Raw genomic sequence first — 22,523 nt, forward strand, 5'->3', positions numbered from 1 at the left:
GGTGTGAGATATTACGCAGCCAAAACAAACCTGGAAATGGCCTCATTCTCAAAAAGGCAGAAACTCACAGCCACCATGTGAGCGGCCAGCATGGCAATTCCTGTAGAGAGAGTAACTAACAGTGACCAGTCATCCACCTTGGACTGTTTTTCACAAATCAGATGCTGCCCTATGGCAAATATTATCTTAACCTCCATTTGTTGAACTTTGGCTTCTTAACAATACTTTTCTGTATGTTTCTCATATTTAGGTGTTCTATGCCCAAGATGATATTCTCAAAGTATTCAGCCATTATTGAAACTGTAGCACACAAAAAGTTGTCAGTTGTCTCCCTCTTCACATCAATTTGTTCCTCTAATGAACTAGGAGTTGTTGTTGTTGTTGATTTGTTGTTGTTGTTGATGATGATGATGATGATGATGATTTTGGTTTTTCAAGACGTTTCTCTGTGTCCTAGACTCACTTTGTAGACCAGTTTGGCCTCAAACTTAGAGATCCTCCTGCCTCTCCCTCATAAGTGCTGGAATTAAAGGTATGTGCCACAATGCCCAGCTTATTTTTATTTTTTTATATTTATTTTTATTTCATGTAATTTTTCTGTATATAAATCAGTACATTTATCTTGTATGTAGGTTGGGTGTGCAAAAAAATCCCAAAGTCCTGAAAAATCTGAAATTTGAAACATTTCTGGTCCCAAACATTTTGGATAAGAGACATGCAACTTGCACAATGAAATAATAGTATGCAACCATTGAAAAGAGGCAGGAAAGATAATTATGAATAGAAATTATGTTATAGATGTAGGCATGCAAAAAAAAGTCTGTTACTGGATAACATGTGTTAGATGTAACTTATGTAAGAGAAAAAAATTTAGGGTTTTTTTTTATTATTAAAAAATAAAATCATTCATATTACATTTCAATTGCTATCCCATCCCTTGCATCCTCCCATTCCTCCCTCCCTCCTGCTTTCACCCCATTCCCCTTCCCTATGACTGTGACTGATGGGGACCTCCTCCCCTTGAATATGATGCTAGGGTATCAAATTTCTTCTTGGTAGTCTGCTATCCTTCCTCTGAGTGCCATCAGGCCTCCCCATCAAGGGGACATGGCCAAATAAGGGGCACCAGAGTTCGTGTGAAAGTCAGTCGAGGGGGTTGTTTTTCAATACAGGGTTTCTCTGTGTAGCCTTCCTGTCCTGGACTCACTTTGTAGATCAGGCTGGCCTTAAACTCACACCGATGGGCCTGCCTCTGTCTCCTGAGGCCTGTACGACCACAACAGGTGGGAAAAAAATGTTTTTACAATTATCCCTGGATATCCAAACCGATTTACATTCAAATTGAGAGAGCAAGAGCTGAACTTTAGATAGTGGATTCAGATGGTAAAAATTTATATCTCTTCCCAACATGCTTTGTTCCAAGTTAGGTAGCAAATACCAGGAGACTGAATTATGAAAAAGTATCCCAAAATATTTGCCTGAAGCCAGGTGTGGTGGCACAGTTTTATCCCAGCATTTTGAAGGCAGAAGCAGGTATTCCTGTGAGTTCGAGTCCAGCCTGGTGTACATAGTAAATGCCAGACCAGCCAAGGCTGCACTGTGAGACCTTTTTTCAAAAAACAAAAAACAAAACAAAAAAGCTAGTCCATTAGTGATGCATGCCTTTCATTCCAGCACTCCAGGGGCAGAGGCAGGTGGATCTCTGTAAATTTGAGGCCAGCCTGGTATACAGAGCAAGTTCTGGGACAGGACAGCCAGGGCCACACAGAAAAATCCAGTCTTCTTCTTCTTCTTCTTCTTCTTCTTCTTCTTCTTCTTCTTCTTCTTCTTCTTCTTCTTCTTCTTCTTCTCCTTCTCCTCCTCCTCCTCCTCCTCCTCTTCCTCCTCCTCCTCCTTCTTCTTCTTTGGTTTTTTTGAGACAGGGTTTCTCTGTGTAGCCCTGCCTGTCCTAGACTTGCTTTGTAGACCAGGCTGACCTCAAACTCACAGCAACCCACCTGCCTCTGGCTCCCAAGTGCTGGGATTAAAGGTATACGCCACCACGCCCCACTGAGGAAACCCAGTCTTGAAAAACAAAACAAAAAAAGGGGGGGTGGGAGGGGGAGGAAAAAATCAAGACATCTATTTAAATTTATTTGGTTCTTGGTTTCACAAAGCAAGAGGTCTGATTGTCTCATGTGTTAATTTTTTTTAATCATACAGAAATAATATATATGGAACCATTAGGAATCTTCTCAGGTGGTTCAACTTTCTTTTTCCATTAACAAAACTCTTGGCCTGGAGAGATGGCTCAGTGGTTAAGAACACTGGCTGCTTGTCCAGAGGTCCTGAGTTCAATTCTCAGCAACCACGTGGTGGCTTACAACTACCAACAGTGAGATCTGATGCCCTCTTCTGTCTGATGCTCTCTTCTGTCATGCAGTCATACATGCAAATAGAATGCTCATATACACAAATACACAAATAAATAAATCTTTAACAAAATCATTATTTGAACATCTGACAATGTACACAGTGTTTCTAATCCAAAAACATAACAAGCGTATCATTTTCAGAAGGCACATTCCGGGAACCTGGAAACATGAGCACTCGGAATGTTTTCATTTCCTTAGTTGTGTTAATTTTTGTGTATCTGAAAAGATGTTTTTGTTTTGTTTTTTGTTTTTTAACAGGTTTTAATCATTGAAATCCTCAAGATGAGCTGGGCATGGTGCCGCACACCTCTAATCCCAGCACTCAGGAGGCAGAGGCAGGAGGATCTCTGCGAGTTCGAGGCCAGCCTGGTCTACAAAGGGAGTCCAGGACAGCCAAGGCTACACAGAGAAACCCTGTCTCAGAAAACAAAGAAACAAGAACTTCTCAGGATGAATGGGCCAGGCGACAGGCACCCCTGTGGTTTAGTCGCTGCTCCTCCGGTACCCTTGTCTGAGGCACACATACACGGTTTTCTAGGTGCTTGGCTGGCCCAGGACAGTCACACTGAGCCTCTTTGATACTGCCTCCCAGTGCCTCTCAGCTTTGCAGGGGAGCCTCACTTGCCAAAGGCTGGCTTCTGGAAGGGCAAGCCTGAAAGCCACAGTGGTGGCAACCTCTGAATGCTGTCCCCTTGTCATTTTGCTTCTGCCGCCTAAACCAAATGACTGAATTGTTTCTAATGGAGTGGCTGGTCATGGAGTGTGAATGTTTGGGTTCTGGTTTTTTGGTTGGTTGGTTGGTTGGTTGGTTGGTTGGTTGGTTTTTTTGTTATTTTGTTTTTGTTTTGTTTGGGTTTTGTTTTTTTGTTGTTCTATTTTTGGTTTTTCGAGACAGGGTTTCTCTGTGTAACCTTAGCTGTCCTGGACTCGCTTTGTAGACCAGGCTGACCTCAAACTCACAGTGATCTGCCTGCCTCTGCCTCCTGAGTTCTTGGATTAAAGGTGTGCGCCACCACAGCCCAGCAAATATATGTGTGTTGTTGTTGTTGTTGTTGTTTGGCTTGTTTTTGTTTTGTTTTGTTTTGTTTTTTGGAGACAGGGTTTCTCTGTGTAGCCTTGGCTGTCCTGGACTCACTTTGTAGACCAGGCTGGCCTTGAACTCCCAATGATCCACCTGCTTCTGCCTCACAAGTGCTGGGATTAAAAGCATGTGCCGCCACCGCCCACTGGGTTCTGTCCTGGACTCGCTTTGTAGACCAGGCTGTCCTCGAACTCAGAGATCCTCCTGCCTCTGCCTTTAAGTGTGCTGGGATTACAGGTGTGCACCACTGGACCAATCTTCTTCTTCTAAATGTGCACTGGTGTTACAGAGAATAACTAACCTTGGAAGTTTGCCATACAACTGAGAGAGGAAGTCAGCATCTGAAGAGATCACTTCAATGCTTGGCAGGTGACTTTCTGTCAGAGGAAATGAATAGTGTCTCCTTGAAGCCCTTGAAAACCAGCTCTCCCCCATGCCTCCCAACCTCCCTTCATTAAATATAGACAGGATTAAGATGGAGAGATGGCTCAGCGGTTAAGAGCACTGGCTGCTCTTCCAGAGGTCCTGAGTTCAATTCCCAGCACCCATGTGGCAGCTCACAACTGTCTGTAACTCCAGTTTCAGAGGACCCGACATTCTTACAGACATTCATGCAGGCAAAACACCAATGCAAATAAAATCTTTTTTTAAAATCTGGACAGGATCTACTGTCAGCACTTCGTTCTTGCTGGTTGCCTTCATCGATAATGATGTTATTACCTTACCCTGGACCTGGTGTGTGTGTGTGTGTGTGTGTGTGTGTGTGTGTGTGTGTGTGTGTGTTGACATGTGCCCTTTGGAAGCTGGCGCTCTCCACACTGTTGGTTCTGGGGATTGAACTCTGGTTGTCGAGCTTGTCAACAAGCTTTTACCTGCTCACCCACCGAGCCATCTCTCCAGCCCTGATCTTTCCTCCTGAAAAAAAAAAAGAGAGAGAGAGAGAGAGACAAAAGGCACAGCAAAAAGCTAGGTGTCAGTGGTGTATGTTTGACAGCACTTGAGAGGCAGAAGCAAAAGTCAGCCATGAATGTGAGGTCAACTTGTTATACATAACAGGTTCCAGACCAACCAAGACCCTGCCCGTAGTAGAGGGTTAGAAGACGTTCCCAGGACACCCAAGGCTCTAGGTTCGATTTCAGGCACCACATACAAAAGCAAGTCAAAGCAGGGAATTTACCTGTGATGGCTGAATGCCTGAAGGACCTAGTTCAGTATTCTGTGACCTGGTACCAGGTAGCTCTCTTTACCTGCAGAAAGCTACCACCACGCTCCTTTCTGGCAAGGCTCAGCATCCGCCTTCGCGGCGGTTGCCTTCCACACACCCCCAGTGGTACTTCTAGCTTCTTTTCTGCCCTCAACATGAACCCTTCCCTTGCCTCCCAGGACACACGAAAGCATTATACTAAAAAGTGGGGTTTTTTTTCCTCGATATGATTTAAAGGTTCGATCCCACAGCCTCTACTCCCTGAGCCTTATGATGCTGTGCATTTGAAACTAATTAAAAAGATTTGTATCCCGCAACTCCTAACCGGGAAGCTATCAGCATGCGTCCTTGAACCTCTCCTGCAGCTGAGAAGCATTTTGCACGTTGTATTCATTTTACTCAGGGATGTGCCTGGAGCCAACATTCTCATCTCTTTTCACCTCCCACTCAGCAGCAGCACATCGGCAGCAGTATGGGAATCTATACCAGGAAAACCAAAGTACGACATATACAGTCAGGCTGTTAGGACTCCGAGCACCGTCAGACACCCCAGCACACCACTGGGGCGGAGATTCTTTTGGTTTCTAGCAGCAGAGACCCACTTGAGCTGGCTTCCATGAAAAGAGGGAGCTAGTATGTGATTCTGCCCATGAGGGGCCGTAGCACCCATGGGTGTGACAGAGGGGCCCTAGAAAGGAGCTGGGGACTCTCCACTCTTCTCTTTACCTTTCTCTCCCTAACAACCTGCTTCTCGAGTTCCTAATCTACCTGGATATGAAAGAGCTACTGAGTCCAGTTTCCCCGGGGAGACTGATATCTGCCTTGGCTCCAAGTCCAGCTTCTCAGCCAGGGACTTGAATTGGAAGAAAATTCTACCACGGCCAAGGCCTGGTCAAGGCAAAGTCGGGGGGAGTGGGCAGGAATAAGGCCATCCTTCCAGAGACACCAAAGCACCCCCAAAGACCTTTTCTCAACTATGAGCCCCTCTCTTTAGCAAGGTGTCATCACTCGTTTCATCAGAGCCCACGCATACAGGTTAGCGGTTAGCCAGGAGACACGGGGGGGGGGGGGGGGGGGGGCAGTAGGTATTCATCTCTGACATTTCAGACTTGTATTGTGGACAATATAGAGTCACACTGGAATACCATGTCCTTGAGTATAAAGGACTTCTGTACCCATAGCATCCATCCACTGTGGAAGTGAGAAGGCAACAGTTTATATACACTTCTGTCTTCACCAACTTTAGCATTACAAAGCGCTTCCAAAGTTAAAGGCCTCGCTCTAGCCGTTGGTGGTGGCACAGGCCTTTAGTCCCAGCACTCAGGAGGCAGAGGCAGGCGAATCACTGTGAGTTCGAGGCCAGCCTGGTCTACAGAGTGAGTCTAGGACAGCCAAGGCTACACAGAGAAATCCTGTCCAGAAAAAACAAAATCAAAAAAACAAAAACACGGCCTTGCTCTAGAGATCATAGAGGAAGATCTTAAATCAATTGCAAGAAACAGAACTCGCTGAGACTGCTCAAAGAAAAAACAAGACGTTACGATCCTGGGAGGCTGAAGACTTAGCTTAGTTGGCAGAGGGCTTTCCTAATACACATGAGTTCCAGTCCCAGCACTATAGACTGGGTGTGGCAGTATACGTCCTTGCACTGAGGAGGTGGAGGCAGGAGGATTGGAAGGTCAGAGTCATTATATACAAGGTCATAGCTACGTGGCAAGTTTGAGGTAAGTCCAGGCTACCTAAGGCCCTGTCTTTAAAAAACAAAAACAACTATACACATAGACATATTTTGGAGGTGAGGGGCTTTGTTGTTTGTTGAAACAAGGACTCACTATGCAGCCTTAACAGGCCTGGAACTCCAAATGTAGACCAAGCTGGCCTTGAACTTTCATCAGCCTGCCTCTGCCTCCTGTGCAGTGGGATACTACCATATCCAGCCAGGGAAAATTTAAAAAAAAAATAAATATGTTGGTGGGACATGCCTTTACTCTCAGCACACGGGAGGCAGGGGTGGGCGATCTCTGTGAGTCTGAGGCCAGCCTGGTCCACAGTAGCCAGCTAAGGCTACTTCATAAGATGTCTTTAAAAAGAAGAAAAGATTACCTTGCCTGCAAGCAATCCAAAAGTAGGTGGCAGGCCCAGTGGCACTCTCCTGCGGTCCCAGAACTGAGCAGGAGGCAGAAGCAGGTGCATGGTAAGTTTCAGGCAAAACCAAAACCAAAAAGAAATCCAAAGTATTGCTCCAACTTGTATCAGTTCAGCAGCTTGGGACCTATTCATCTTTCCACTTGGTCACATTCCAACCCAGGCCTTCCTGAACACGTGTTGCCATCCCCCGAAGACTTGAGACATCCACTGAGAGTGGCCATTTCCTCTCCCTGCATGTCTGTTTTTACAGTGAAGAAACTTTGAAGAACACCCTCACCAGCAAATTTCTCCCCAGAATGAAATGACACCCCCTGCCTGCTTGAACCACTCACCGATAAGGGGACTGCTACTGCCATGACTGGCTGAGAGCAGCAATCAAGACCTCAAGTTAGAGAAAGTGTACAATGGGGCGAATGAGGATCTGCTAGGAAGGAAGAGAGGAAAGCAATCAGCAGGGGCGACCCCGGCTCTCCCTGCAATCAGAGAAGACACAAGAGCTCCGGGCGGGCGGGCGTGCGTGCGGGCATTTCTCCAGCCGCCTTTGTCTCTTAGTTCACTCTCCTGACCTGCCACTCAGTCCTACTCAATCCGGTAGATCCGCCCACCGGAACCTGGTTTTTATCTCCCCCCTCTTCCCCTTTTGATTTATTCTAATTAGTAGCAGAGCTGGCTCCCTGCCTGGCGTTTTCACTGCTAAATCAAGATTTTGAACATATGAAACGTTAAGGTGACAGAGGACACCAATAAACAAAGACTGTTAGAGCCTGCGGGCCCCTACAGTCAGGCTCTGCAGTTAAGCTCTGCGTGCAAAACTGAGCTCAGAAGTTAAAAAAGAAAAACCGGAAAATCATATTGTTGGGATTAAAACTTTTTATTACTTTTTTAAAAAGTATTTCATCCATTGAATTTTGAGTACTGAGTAGAAATTTCCAAGAGGAAATACTTCAGTGCTGGAAGCTTGGCGGGTAGGATTTATTGATCAAAAAAAGCACCAGTAGAATTAATTTCTAAGACATCTTCCTCTTAGGAGCTTCTCTAGGCCCTAACAATCTTCTGTTCTACATAAAAAGTGAAATTTTCTTTTTCCCTGTCTAGGGCTATTTAAATGTAAGTTCATCCTTACACCAAAAAAAGTGCCTGGAATTGAATATCTACCTCAATGTAACATAGTGTCCTATTGCCTTCCTTCTTCCCCTCTGAAGGTTTGTGACTCGTTTGTATTTCTCCCCTTAACCGCCATGCACTCACACACATGTTCCTGACAGAGAGAATATCCAGGTGGCCTGGTGCTTGGAAACCTGTCAGACATTATTCAGTGCAATAAAGAACACATCAGACAAGTCCTTGGCATATTGTAGCAGGGAAACCCTGTTTAGAATTCACTAATTGGGAATCTGTGATAGTTTGAGGAAAGGCTGGCTGAAGTTAACCTTTGTGGGGGGAAAAAGAGTTCACTGAAGTTCTGCATAATATAAACAAGATTAGACAGGGGAATAATTATCTATTTAAAAGAACCAGTTGTTTTGAAAAGCTTTCTATAGAAGTATCTTTTACATACAAACAGGGTAATTACGATTTAAACAAAGGCTGGCCTGTTTCACAGGCTTCTTTGAAATGTCAATTACAAATTACTCTAGTCTCTTCTCCAAAGCAAAGCCCATCCTTGTGTACTGGCCACAGTTGGTTAGCTTGCTTCTACTTATTGTATTTACAAATAATAAACCTGCAGTTCTTCTAAAGTATTATTTAATTCACGCTTTTCACTAACCTAAACAGGTGGCCCAACCTACATCTTGGTGAAGATTTACTAATAACTAGCATGTGGCAAATCTGGAGTGCAGGGAGCCATGATTTTTCTCACTAACTTAGTGCTGAGGCTGCATAATAAGGGAAAACTACTGTCCTGCGGGACCTTTTGGTTTTTACCTTAACATGGTAAGAAACACATGAGCCGTGAAATGGCAAGAATTCCCCTGCTTGGGACAGTCTGCTGTTACCCACTATTATTTTTTGATAAATGCTGCAACCACTAAACTGATTTCACTACCAATTACACTGGCCCCACCCCTTACCACAAGGAGTTGTTCCCAGAGGGTGTGGGAGCCTGGAACCGAGGGCACTGACCTTATGCATATATTTGTGTGTGTGTGTGTGTGTGTGTGTGTGTGTGTGTGTTTGTGTGTGTGTGTGTGTGATGTGTACCTATGATAAGATTTAGTTTAGGTAGAGCCTTTGTTGAGCATGCACAGGATCCTGGTTCTCTGTGTGTGTGTGTGTTGTGTGTGTGTGTGTGTGTGTGTGTGTGTGTGTGTGTGTTGTGTGTGTGTGTGATGTGTGTACCTATGATAAGATTTAATTTAGGTGGAGTCCTTGTTGAGCATGCACAGGATCCTGGTTCTGTGTGTGTGTGTGTGTGTGTGTGTGTGTGTGTGTGTGTGTGTGATGTGTACCTATGATAAGATTTAGTTTAGGTAGAGCCTTTGTTGAGCATGCACAGGATCCTGGTTCTGTGTGTGTGTGTGTGTGTGTGTGATGTGTGTACCTATGATAAGATTTAATTTAGGTGGAGTCCTTGTTGAGCATGCACAGGATCCTGGTTCTGTGTGTGTGTGTGTGTGTGTGTGTGTGTGTGTGTGTGTGTGTGTGATGTGCACCTATGATAAGATTTAATTTAGGTGGAGCCTTTGTTGAGCATGCACAGGACCCTGGTTCTGTCGGCAGCACTGAAGAAAAACAAGTCTGTTTGGCAGTGACCCTTTGGTACTCTTTGCTGAACAGTCTAACGTTCTTGTAAAAAAGGAGTGGAGCTCTTTGTTTCATTTATAAATTAGGAATCATAAGAAATAAATAATTAGCCAGGTGGCAGCAGCACACACCTTTAATCCCAGCACTTGGGAGGCAGAAGCAGGCAGAACTGTGAGTTCGAGACCAGCCTGGTCTACAGAGTGAACTCCAGGACAGCCAGGGCTACACAGAGAAACCTGTCTTGAAAACAGAACAAAACAATAAAAATACCAATGTATTATAAACACAGGGTTCAGTATCTGTGGCTGACCGTGAACAACAAAGCCACAGATCAGAGGGATGACTCCAAAGGCAGCTGTTACGAAATCAACTCTCTAGGCTACACTGGGAGATCTGAGCCTTCCTTTCTGGGAGGAGGGTGGCAGTGGGGATCAGTGATGCTGCTCTCTGCTCCTCTGGACTGTGAGCTGCTTTCAGCGCCTCCCTGCTGGCCAATGGAGTAGGGTGGACTCACTGCCCTTTCAGGTCCTTTCCTTCTCCCCTCCTCTCAAATCCTCACTGTTCAAATCCCTGCTGCCTCTTGCTACTCGCTGTTCACTTCTGGCTTCCCAAGGCTTCCGGCTCAGCCTTTATAGGCTTTCTTCCTCTTAAGCCAGTCCAGGCTTCCTCACTGACGCCGAGGCAAGTGGAAGCTGTAAGTCCCTTCAACCAAACAGATGAGGCCCCCAGCTCCCTTAAAACTGTTCCTGTTTCTGCTCGGTTTCTGGGTCTCAGCAGTATTTTTCACTGACCGTGCTCTGATCTGTATTTGGCCTTTGGTATTGGGCATACCAAGTTTTCACAGTAGAAGCCAGACTTGGTGGCACATGCCTTTAATATATCTGAGCACAGGAGACTGTGGTAGGCAGATCTCTGAGCTCGAGGCCATCCTGGCTTCTATAGTGAGGCCCTTGCTTCAAACAATAACGAATGCATAATGGGGCTAAGAGATGGCTCAGTGGTCAAGAGCACTTGTGACTCTTGCAGAGGACCTGGGATCAATTCCCAGCACCCACATGGTGGCCCACAATCATCCGTAACTCCAGTTCCAGGGGATCTGAGGCCCTCTTCAGATCTCTGTGGGCACCAGAATGTAATACATACATGCAGGCAAAACACTGGTACATATAAAATACAATAAACAAATCTTTTAAAAGAACACGGGTAAGGGCAGGGGAGATGGTTTGGAGGGTAAGGTCACTTGCTGCCGAGCCCAACAGCCCGAGTTCGATCCCAGGGCCTCACATGGTGGAAAGACAGAACAGACTCCAGCAAATTGTTCTCTGACCTCCACATGTATGCCATGACATATGGTCATACACACACAAACAAGAGTAAAAAATAAAATAAAATGGATAATATATCTCATGATTGGGAAGTCATATTTTGGTTAGATATGACCCCAAACCCAGAACCCTCACACTCACCAGCTGTCTGACTTTGAACATGCTAATTTCCCCTTGCTTTGGTTGCATCACCTGCCAGGTTGGAGTAATTACCTATCTTGCAGGTTTGTGAAAAATAGCTTTTACAAATGCTTACTTTTGCCTAGAATGTAGCAAGCACTCTCTAAATGTTCCCCAAGAGCAACATTATTGTTTCTGTTACTTAGATTTATCCTGAAGCAAGACAGAGAAAATTTTAAAAATCAAAATAAATAAATGCATAAAATAAGTAAAACCAAAAAATCTTGGCATGGTGGTGCATGCCTGTGATGCCAGCACACGGGAGGCAGAGGCAGGTCTACAAAGAGGGTCCAGGACAGCCAAGGCTAACACAGAGAAAATAGAAAGAAAGAAAGAAAAAAACAAAGAGAGAAAAGAAAGAAAAAGAAAAAGAGGAGGAAACAAAAATAAATAAAACAGAAAATCATGTGGCCATGAACAGGAAATAGAACCTCTCTCTCCCCTGGGAGTCGGAATTCTTGGCCAGATGAGAATTCTAATACAATTAATAATTGTTTAAGGCCTTTCTCCTTTTAATTTTCTAGGACTCTCACTAGAAACCTCATTTATAGTAAAACACATGTCCTAAGGCCCTCGGGCAACCCCAGTGGCTCTGGGTTTTATCTTATATGATTACAATACAGGAGTCATCCTTTATCAAAAAGAGAGAGAGGGTCGAGGGAGTTTCTCAGCAGCTCTTTGAGTGGTAACTATGGCCACGTAAGCACAGCACAGCGCTTCTGTACGAGCCCGTTCCTGTGCTCTGGGGTGTGTCTTAGGCCCCCAACTCCTAAGGCAGAAACCCACTTTTCTTTATTCTTCTCTGAAGTTGAAGGATCTGACTTTACCTGAGTCAAGGCCGCAAAAGATGAAGGGGGTTCTCCAGGCTGCTCTGACATCAGTAGGGATGTCTCCATCCCTGCCACCACTGACAAACCTACAGGCTCCAACCAAAGCCACAGCACCCAATCTGTGGAGCGGAGATTGCAACTGTCCACCTGTAATCCATGCTCCCTGCCACCCTGTTCCCCAAGCTTCCCGAAAATAACCCCTGTATACACGCTCCCCTTCACTGCATCCATTTCAGTCACAGCCCTCTCCGCTTCCCACAGATTTGGTTTCCGTTTTTTGTTTGTTTTTTAAAGATTTTATTTATTATTTTTAGTCTCTCCTACCTGCACATCAGCCAGCAGGCCAGAAGAGGGCACCAGATTTCATTATAGGCGGTCATTGAGCCACCATGTGGCTGCTGGGAGTTGAACTCAGGACCTTCGGAAGAACAGCCAGTGCTCTTAACCTCTGAGCCATCTCTCCAGCGCTTCCTACAGTTCTTTGCCTCTCAGTTCCAGGTAAGAAGTGTAATACTTAGCTAGGCAGTGGCAAAACACACCTTTAACCCCAGTACTTGGGAGGCGGAGGCAGGAGGATCTCTGAGTTCAAGGCCAGCTTGGTGTACAGAGGAAACCCCAGGACAGCCAGGGCTACGTGGAGAACCCGTTTCTAAAAAATAAAAAGACTTGTGATACTTGCTGTGGTTGTTACTGAAGTCATTTCTGACACTTGGCATGGATGAGTCAGCAAATGGAGGCAAGCTTGCCTTCCCTCAGGCCAGACAGGTGACAGGCTTTGACCATAATCATCAGAGGAGACCCCATTTATCCCATCCAGCTAGGAGACCGCCATGCTGGCCTGGCGTCCCACCCTGAGAGTGACAGTGGCCGTGGTATGAAGGCCCCGCCCAGCTGTGACTAGCATTTGCAGCCTTGGTTTCAGGGATAAGGTCCTACTTCACCTGTCCTGGGTTCATTATTCTAGTCCCAGCCTAGAAACTTTAGTTTCTTCTCCAACCACACCTATGTCTTACCCAGCTCTCCCCTTAGACATCCTCCAACCTCTAATTACTGTATAGACGTAACTTTTATTTGCCTGATTAACCTGGGCCCACTCCAGCCTCCATACCATCTAACCTAGACCTGGAATGTTTTCAGCCTCTGACACTTACTGCTTAATAAGCGCACCCTTACTGAGCTCTGGGTTGACTGGTTCAACTCAGCTGTTCTAGCTCAAACTCCTCTCCAAAATGGCTTATTCATTCTCTCTCAACCTCTGAATTGTTCTGCTCAGTCTCAAAATAACTTCAGCAAACTGTTCTAATCTTCTTGTTCGTCTGTCTTCACCTGTGTCTAGCTTGTTCAACCTTGGCTCTCTTCAACCTCTCTCTGTAAACTGCATTCCCCTCTCCCCCTCCCTCCCCTCTCCCCCTCCCTCCCTCTCCCCCTCCCTCCCTCTGCCCCTCCCTCCCTCTCCCCCTCCCTCCCTCTCCTCCTCTCTCTCTCCTCTCTCTCCTCTCTCTGTGCTGCTCCCTTAAGTAGTTTCCCTTCCTCTTTTATGAGTTGGACATATCCTATTCTTTCAAAATCTTCTGTGATTTGTCACTTTGTGTGCCACTCAATTAGAAATCACTTTCAAACATGAATACTTCCTTCTTTTTCTTTTTAAAGATTTATTTATTATTATTATATACAGTGCTCTGCCTGCATGTATGCAGCCTTCCAGAAGAGATCATCAGATCACACTATAGATGGTTGTGAGCCACCATGTGGTTGCTGGGAATTGAACTCAGGACCTTTGGAAGAGCAGTCAGTCCCCTTAACCTCTGAGCCATCTCTCCAGCCCCGGTACTTCCTTCTATAAGTGAACTTTACCGTCATAGTTTTGGATTAAATGTGTACCACCACGCCTGGACCTAAAATTTTCTTTACCTGAAATTTGCTCTATACCAGGCTGGCCTTGAACTCAGAGATCTGTTTGGCTCTGTCTCCTGGGATTAAAGGCGAGTGCCACCATCCCTTTGCATTCCAGCGGGATCACACAGACCTAAAAGGTCTTTGGATGTGATCTCTTGCCAAAGCAGCCTTGTTCTGAATTAAAATTGCTCTACTTAGTGGTGGGGCTTTGTTGTTGTTGTTGTTGTTTTGTTTTGTTTTGTTTTGTTTTTCAAGACAGGGTTTCTCTGTCTTGAAATATTTAACACTTGACATAGTCTTGGGATAACAACCAAGGACAAGCCATGGCCCAGCTGTCTTCTGAGCCACATTCCTCTCCCTCCTGATGTACTCTAGAAATAAGATCATATTCTAAATCCGTAAGCTCTTTTTCCTCAATAGCCCTTAGTGGACTAAATATACCAATTAAAACAGCTCTAGTAGAGTCACCTCAACTAAAAACAAAAACATCACCTGGTTCATTAGTCACCTCATGTGTTAGTCAGTCAGATAACATGAATAGATTTAAATGGTCTCTCAACATAAATGTATTTTCAAAGAGCTTTAGTATTTGTATCATAAACAAAATACATACACCTGAGGTATGGACTATCTGCCCTGGGATCTTTTGACTTTTAAAAAAGATCATAGAAGATACAGGTCTTCTGTGTTCCCATGGTGTTGTGAACAAATTCTCTGCCCTTGTTTTGAACTAATTTGTCTGAAATTTGACCTCTTGGGTTCCAATTATACTTTTGTTGTTCGTAAAGAGGCTTTATTGTAAATGTTTCCTCACCTACAGCTCTGATTTTTGTGTTTTATTCATCTCCTTTTGACTTCAAGTAAAGTAAGGATGCCAAAATTCAAAATTTACTTAGTTTTGTGTTGATACCAGGTGTCAAATCCTCCTCTTGAATCTCTCCCTTTGTGGAGGTTGTTACAGAACTGCTTGGTGGGAAGTGACGTGTCAACCATTCATTGGTTCTCATGGCTTTGCAGTGGAGGCAGGGCCTTTCTCTGATTTGGTAGTTTCCCATGTCCCTTTGCCTTGACACTGATTTTCTCCTCTTAATTAAGCTGGCAGATGAGGGATGGTGTTCACTTTCGCTCTCCTTCCAAGAGGAGGCTCCAGAGTTAGATTCTTCACTGTCACACTCAGTGGTATCACTGTCTTGCTGGGCCTGATTCACCTGGTGGAACTGAGAATGGCGCCCGGCTCGTCTTTGTTCAAGGTAGGCACTGACCAAAGCCACTTCGGAGTCAGTTACTGTGGAAAGTTGATTCTGTTTTGGTTTCTTCACCAAAGAGTCCCAGAATTCATCTTTACTTTGTCGCTTATAGGATGTTTCTTTGCTTGCTAATCAACAAAACAGAGCATCAAGTTAGGCAATAATAGTAATAATAGTCATTAATAGGTCGTAATAGAAAGGTTAGTCAAGCTGGGAGGTGGTGGTGTACGCCTTTAATCCCAGCACTCAGAAGGACGAGGTAGGCAGATCTCTGAGTTCCAGGCCACCCTGGTCTACTGAGTAAGTTCCAGGACAGCCTAGTCTACTGAGTGAGTTCCAGGACAGCCACAGGGTTACACATAGAAACCTTGTCTCAAAATAAACAATCAAAGAAAGTTAGGTTCTTCAGTCAGACAGGGTGGTACACGCCTTTAATCCCAGCAGTGTGAGGCAGAGGCCTAGGCAAATAGATCTCTGTGAGCTCAAGGCCAGCCTAGTCTAAAAGATCAGTTCCAGGCCAGACACAGTTACACAGTGAGACCCTATCTTAAGAAAGAAAGAAAGAAAGAAAAAAAAGAAAGAAAGAAAGAAAGAATGAACCTGACCACCCATAAACATCTCTATGGGCAGCCATTATCAGAGGCTGTAGTGGGGCCAGTGGCAAGAATGTAGGGAAACAAGTTACTATACATAGTCTCTTCTTCTTCTTCTTCTTCTTCTTCTTCTTCTTCTTCTTCTTCTTCTTCTTCTTCTTCTTCTTCTTCTTTTCCTTGAGACAAGGTTTCTCTGTGTAGCCCTGGCTGTCCTAAAATTTGCTCTGTAGACCAGGCTGGCCTTGAACTCACAGAGATCCACCTGCCTCTCCCTCTGAAGTGCTGGGACTAAAGGTGTGCGCCACCACCAACAGGCTACTGTACATAAGTCTTGAATGTTGATTACTGTGGTTTTGGAAAACTGCCAAAACTTCTCAAAATAGTGGGGCCATGGACAACAACCTCACATTACCCAAGAAAGCCTGACACTAGTGGTCAAATCACTCCTTTCACAACCACTGGCTAATGCCAGCAAGTGACTACATTTAAAGTACTGTACCCCATCCCCAAAGACTGGAGGGGTCACAAAGATTCTTTGTTTTGTTTTGTTTTTGTTTTTGGAGACAGGGTTTCTCTGTACAGCCTTGGCTGTCCTTGACTCTATTTGCAGACCAGGCTGGCCTTGAACTCATAGCAATCCACCTGCCTCCACCTCCCAAGTGCTGGGATTTAAAGGGATGCGCCACCACACCCAGCCACATAGATTCTCGACATCACGTTTGGACTCCTCCTTGCCCCAGACAGGTTTTCTCTGTGTATCCCTGGCTATCCTGGACTCACTTTGTAGACCAGGCTGGACTCCCGAACCCACAGAGATCCACCTGCCTCTGCTTCCTGAGTGTTGGGATCAAAGGGCTGTACTACCAGGCACGGCACTGCTTTTGGACTTTTGTAAATCCTGAATATGATATCAAATGGGAAGTTGTCAGAGATGAAAAGGACCTTTCCCCTTTGTCTTGTCGTGTGTGTGAGAGAGTGACTTGGGCAGCGGGAAGCCTCTCTTCTCTTCATGCTCTTTTCTATGCTGATGTGAGCTTGTACCAGCTCAAAAATCCTGACAAATTTTTGGAAATTTCATGAGATGGCTAAACCATCATTACTAAACAAATTACACAAGTTTACAATTAAATCAATCTACCAAAAAGGTGATAATTACTTAATGCCCATAATTTCCTAATTATCTTACTGCGGTTTATTATGCTGTGCGCTCTCAAAGCTGTTTGTCTGGGTGTGGGAGGTACTACTTGAGTATGTGCTATTATTGTACATCTGTCTCCAGCTCTGTTCCCTGACAATATGTTGCCAGCTCAAAGCCATTGCTGGAATGAGCATTTACCTGGAAACCAGAAAAAAAAAAATCAGGGCTTAGTGTGTGGTCTTCCTGGTTGCCTAGGGCTAAGAAAATGATGGTGAATGCGTTTCTAATGTAGACTTCATTGTCATGCCTGCAGCCTGTATTGTGAATAACAACTCCAAACTTAAAAACATTATTCTGGTCCTCTGAAGCTGTGGTTCACATCAACAAAGCAGAAGTATAGACAACTGAGCTGAGTTCCAACACACATCTGTCTTACTTCCATTTTATTCCTTAACTCTGAAGGCAGTAACGTTTATGCTAGCCTATACTCATTCAGTAACTTATAACTACAGGATGACCCAGGAGGCAAGAGTCCAGCAAAAAATCAAAAAGAGCATTGTGTGTGAAATCGGCAGTCTATAGAGGACTTAGTACAAGTAGTACCGTGCACTGCATTCCTTATAAATTGTGAGATAAATTTGTTTTGTTTTGTTTTGTTTTTTGAGACAGGGTTTCTCTGTGTAGCCTTGGCTGTCCTGGACTCACTTTGTAGACCAGGCTGGCCTCGAACTCACAGTGATCCACCTGCCTCTGCCTCCCAAGTGCTGGGATTAAAGGCGTGCGCCACCATGCCCAGCTAGATAAAATTTTTTATACCAGTTCATTTTAGAAACATTATAGCCACCCAAATTTGCTGTTTTACAAAGCTTTGTGAAGGCAAGCGCTGAGCCATGGCCACAAAGTGAGCTCTAGCTGCCCAGTGGTCTGTAGCTTCCGCTGGCTGCTGGGGCCTCGGAGCTGTCACTGCAGGCGGGACGAGGGAAGCAAAGAGCTCACGCAATGGCCGTTGCTGGTGGGGAGGCCTTCGGACCCCTCTCTGCTTTTCACTTCTGTTGCTTGCTCCCCACACCCAGCACACGTTTCTCACCTTGTGGTCTGATACCAGGTATCCCGACTCTCACCTTTACTTACGGAAGCACTCGTCCCACTGTCCTCGTCCCCTCTGTTCTCAGACATCTGTTTCAGGAACACAGTAAGATGGACTCAGTCAGCTGCACTGCATTAACGTCTACTGTTATGCACCGTTGCTCAGAGCGCTTCACTAAGGTCTGACTTAAACAACCAACCCTGTCAAATAAGTATGTGCTCAGTTCCTGTCATGGTGAACCTACCTCCACTCGCAGGTCAGAAGACTACACTTTGACAGTAGAATCTAGCACAATGTTTTAACCAGCAAAACTGAGCAAATCATCATCATCGTCGTCGTCGTCATCGTCATCATCCTCATAGGGTGATAAAGTTTTCCTATCATGTACATTACAAAAAAAATTTTTTTTTTCATTTAAAAATAGATTGGGAGCCGGGTGTGATGGCACACGCTTTTAATCCCAGAGGCAGGAGGATCTCTGTGAGTTCGAGGCCAACCTGGTCTACAAAGAGAGTGCAGGACAGCTAGGACTATAAAAGAAACCTTGTCTTGAAAACCAAAAAAAGAAAAAAAAATGAAAAAATAAAAACAGACTGGGGGCCTGGCAGGATGAGCAGGGGGTAAAGATACATGGTGCCAGGCCTGATGACGAGTCTGGTCCCTAGAACCTACATGGTAGGAAAGACCTGATTCCCAAAAGCTGTCCTCTGACCTCCACGTGTACACTGTTGTATATGTACATGCTCTGGCACATGTGTGAACACGTACACAATAAGGAAATAAATGTAATAAAAATTCAGGACAAGCCAGGTGGTTGGTGGCACTCAGAGGCAGAGGCAGGTGGCTCTCTGAGTTCAAGGCCATCCTGGTCTACAAAGTAAGTCCAGGACAGCCAGAGCTACACAGAGAAACCCTGTCTCAAAAACAACAACAAAAAGTAGATAATGGTTAACTGAATTATGGTGCGATCATGTAAGACACAGCTATAAATATCCTAAGTATGCCATAATGTTAGGAAATATTTGGTTATTAGGCTAAAAGCAAGATGCAAGTTTATATGTAATAGTATGATCACAAGTTAACTAAAGACCTGCAAAGACCTCAAGAGACAGATAAGAAACATATATGAAGCAAAGGCTGGCTTTAAATGGTTAAAATGGTGATTTTGGGTTTTTTTGTTTTTCAAGACAAGGTTTGTCTGTGTAGCCTTGGCTGTCCTGGACTCACTTTGTAGACCAGGCTGGCCTTGAACTCGCATCAATCCACCTACTTCTGGGATTAAAGGTGTGTGCCACCACACCCGCCTCTAAAATGGTGATTTTGTTCCTTTTTTTCCCAATTATTTAAATTAGGAAATATGATTTGTACAGAAAGTCAAACATACTTAGATTGAAAGCCTGAATGTGTTAAGATGGTTTTACATTTTTAGCTTTTGTGACAGGTCCTCTTATAGCCTAGCTGGCTTGGAACTAACCATGTAGCCAAAAATGACCTTGAACTTCCCATCCTCCTGCCTCCACCTCCCAAGTACTGGGATTATAGGTGTGTGCTACTACACCTGCACATATTTTGATAATTCTAGCACGGAATCTAAGATCCCTAACTCATTGCTTTTTTGTATCTCTAGTAGGGTATTTCCTCATCTTTGTTTGTTTGTTTATTACCGTAACCATTCTCTGAATATCTTGAGAATGATTTTTGAGGTTTTTGAGACAGGGTTTCTCTGTGTAGCATGGCTGTCCTGGAACTCACTCTGTAGACCAAGCTGGCCTCGAACTCAGAGATCCGCTTGCCTCTGCCTCCCAAAGTGCTGGGATTAAAGGTGTGTGCTACCGGCTATATATATATTTTTTAAATGTTAGAACTCTGCACATATTTTAAATTTAACATGAATGGAGAGAATTATTAAAAGATTGGATGTGGGTAAACCTAGATGTTAACAGTAGTTGTGATACGTATGTCATCTGGAGTGGTGTCTGTTTTATTTTGTCTATGTTCCTGTAACCTTGTCTTCCCCAGGGTGTGTTTTATAGCTGGCGGGGAAGGCATGTGAAGCACTCAGTAGGTTTATATCATTTCCACACGCAGCTTCCACATTGGGTGGCAAATCAAAATAGAACCACAGAATCAACAGAAAGGTTTTTACATTAAACCGAGTGGGGTTGTAGGAACCAGTGAGGGTGGGTAGTGACAGTGGTCACTCTGCAGGGCAGGGCAGGGACTGTGAGCTGCCCTCATCAGCTCTGCCATCTCACCATGCCACTCAATACCTTCTAAACGCAATTTCCACACAATGCAAAAATAAGGACTTCAGAGTACAGTTGTCTAGGAAAAATCAACCCAGCACCAGCGGATCTGCATGGCCAACTGAACTGAGTATTTCCATCTGAGAACACATCTTTTTAAAAAAGTGACAAATCCAGAGGTAATCAGCATACTGCATGATGGAGGATAATTACCACCACATTTCCATAGCGCTTTTTACCATTGCTTTAAGGTTTGTAAACAGAGGCCCACAGTTCCACAGAGAACATGAACAAGTTCAAAGGAAGGGGAAAATTCCATACAAGCTCTCATCTGGCTCTCAGATTTCAACTCTGGGACCCTTCAGAAGAAGGCTGTGGCTGCCACGGGGGCACAAAGGGAAAGCTGAGACCTCCAAGGTAATTAAGGTTTTAATCAGCACTGAATAGACTTAATTCAACATTTCAAACTATGCTTTGAAGTAAACAAATAATATAGCAGGAAATCTGGATCCATTCTTCTCCTGTCACTCTGTCACTAGCCACTTGTGTGACATTGGACAAGTCACTTAAATTCCTTGGGCCTTATCAACCAAAAAAAAAAAAATTTTTTTTTAAAAAGTAGGGTGGGTATTTTACTTGCCTACAGACAGAAAGCTGAGCCACATGCTCCCCTGTGGTCCTTGAGGCTCTATGACTTCAAATTGCTGATGTAAGCAAGGGAACAAAAGAATAGCTCAGACCTCTTAAACGGTCTTCATGATGAAATTGCCAGTGATCAATTTCAATTTTTTTGTTAATTTTCTAAAGTAGTTTTTCTTGCCAGGCCAGATTCAATATACTTAGCTAGGGAGTCTAAAATACATATAAGCCATCACTATCCTAATTTTCCTTCTGGCAAAGTATTTACCTTAAGAAGCATTTAGACTTTAGATACAACTTCTTGGCCAGGAGGTAGGAGGAGGAAGAGTTTTTCTTCTTATAATGGGATCTCCCTGGCACTGCAATAGCAAGCCTTCGCCTCTCCGTCCAGAGCTGATGTAGCACAGTCGAGCTGGCCACTGCCAGCAGTGGACTCTGGCTGTAATGCTAAACAATGGCAGCTCGATTCATCACCAGTATTAATGGCCAAAAAAGATTCTGTGTCAGCAATTTAGAAGAGGTTGGTTGCTCATCATATGTTGAGGACACACACAGCCTTGATAAAGTAGACTATGTCATTTCTAAGCTTCTAGCACGTTCTTTTGTTAATCGGTGACTGTAAGTGCTGACTTTAGCTCTGTTTAGTTTAGTTTAGTTCTGTATCGTATTCTATGCTTCGTTCTAACCACTCCCCAAATCCTACATGTGTCCTCTCAATATGACAAACGTCTATACCTTTGATTACAAAATTACATGACTATAGGAGGGATTTGGAAGTCATTAATCAGTAGAGAAATTTATGTCCGCATTATATAACATATGGACAAAATGCCAACAACCTACATTTTCTTCCTTTTTTTCTTTTTCTTTTTTTTTTTTCTTTCTTTTCTTATTTTAGTTTTCCTATATGGGTTTCTCTGTGTAACCACTCTGGCCTGGAACTCGCTCTGTAGACCAGGCTGGCCTCAAACTCAGAGATACACCTGTCTCTGCCTTCCAAGTGCTAGGATTAAAGGCCCGGCAAAACCTAAATTTTCAGCTGCAGAATTTTTATGGTACAACCACAAGACAGAAAAATTACACAATAAAAACTGCTGGTGAAAATTTAGGTTGTGCCAGGCAATGGTGATGCATGCCTTTCACCCCAGCACTTGAGAGGCAGAGCCAGGCTAATCACTGTGAGTTCGAGGCCAGCCTGGTCTACAAAGCGAGTCAAGGACAGTCAAGGCTACACAGAGAAACCCTGTCTTGAAAAACCAAAAAAACAAAACAAAAAAACCCTGCTGTTGAGTGACTATAACATGGAGAAGTATTTACAAAATATTAAGTTGAAAAGTCAGGATATGACAACACATACAATATAAATTTGACCGTGCAAGGGCAAAGATACTTTTTAAAAAGCAGGAAAAAAAAATAACCCAGAAGGAAGTTCTCCACAAATTTAACAGTATTTATCTCAATGAGCTAATAATAGAATGCTTTTACTGGTTTTCATCCCTTTCAATATCTTTAGACTCTCTGGCATGAGACTGCATCGTGTTTGTTTTGTTTCGTTTTCCTTTTCTTTCTTTCTTTCTTTCTTTCTTTTTTTTGGGGGGGGGGTTGGTTTTTTTTCAAGACAGGGTTTCTCTGTGTTGCCTTGGCTGTCCTGGACTCACTTTGTAGACCAGGCTGGCCTCAACCTCATAGAGATCCACCTGCCTCTGCCTCCAAAGTGCTGGGATTACAGGCATGGGCCACCATGCGAGGC

The 22,523-nt window shown here is 44.3% G+C and overlaps 1 protein-coding gene across 1 annotated transcript in view; it reads left to right on the forward strand.

Moving 5' to 3' along the window:
* Window positions 1-14,792: 14,792 nt before the first annotated feature.
* TMEM209 (transmembrane protein 209) overlaps window positions 14,793-22,523 on the forward strand; it is a 34,482-nt gene continuing 26,751 nt past the window's right edge. Inside the window, exon 1 of the mRNA XM_084786353.1 lies at window positions 14,793-15,073. Coding sequence (XP_084642479.1) covers window positions 14,933-15,073 — 141 coding nt within the window. The 5' untranslated portion in view covers window positions 14,793-14,932. The remainder of the gene's footprint in view (window positions 15,074-22,523) is intronic.

This window comes from Acomys minous (genome assembly GCF_964271855.1).
Source record: "Acomys minous genome assembly, chromosome: 6".
In the NCBI taxonomy this organism is placed as follows: domain Eukaryota; kingdom Metazoa; phylum Chordata; class Mammalia; order Rodentia; family Muridae; genus Acomys; species Acomys minous.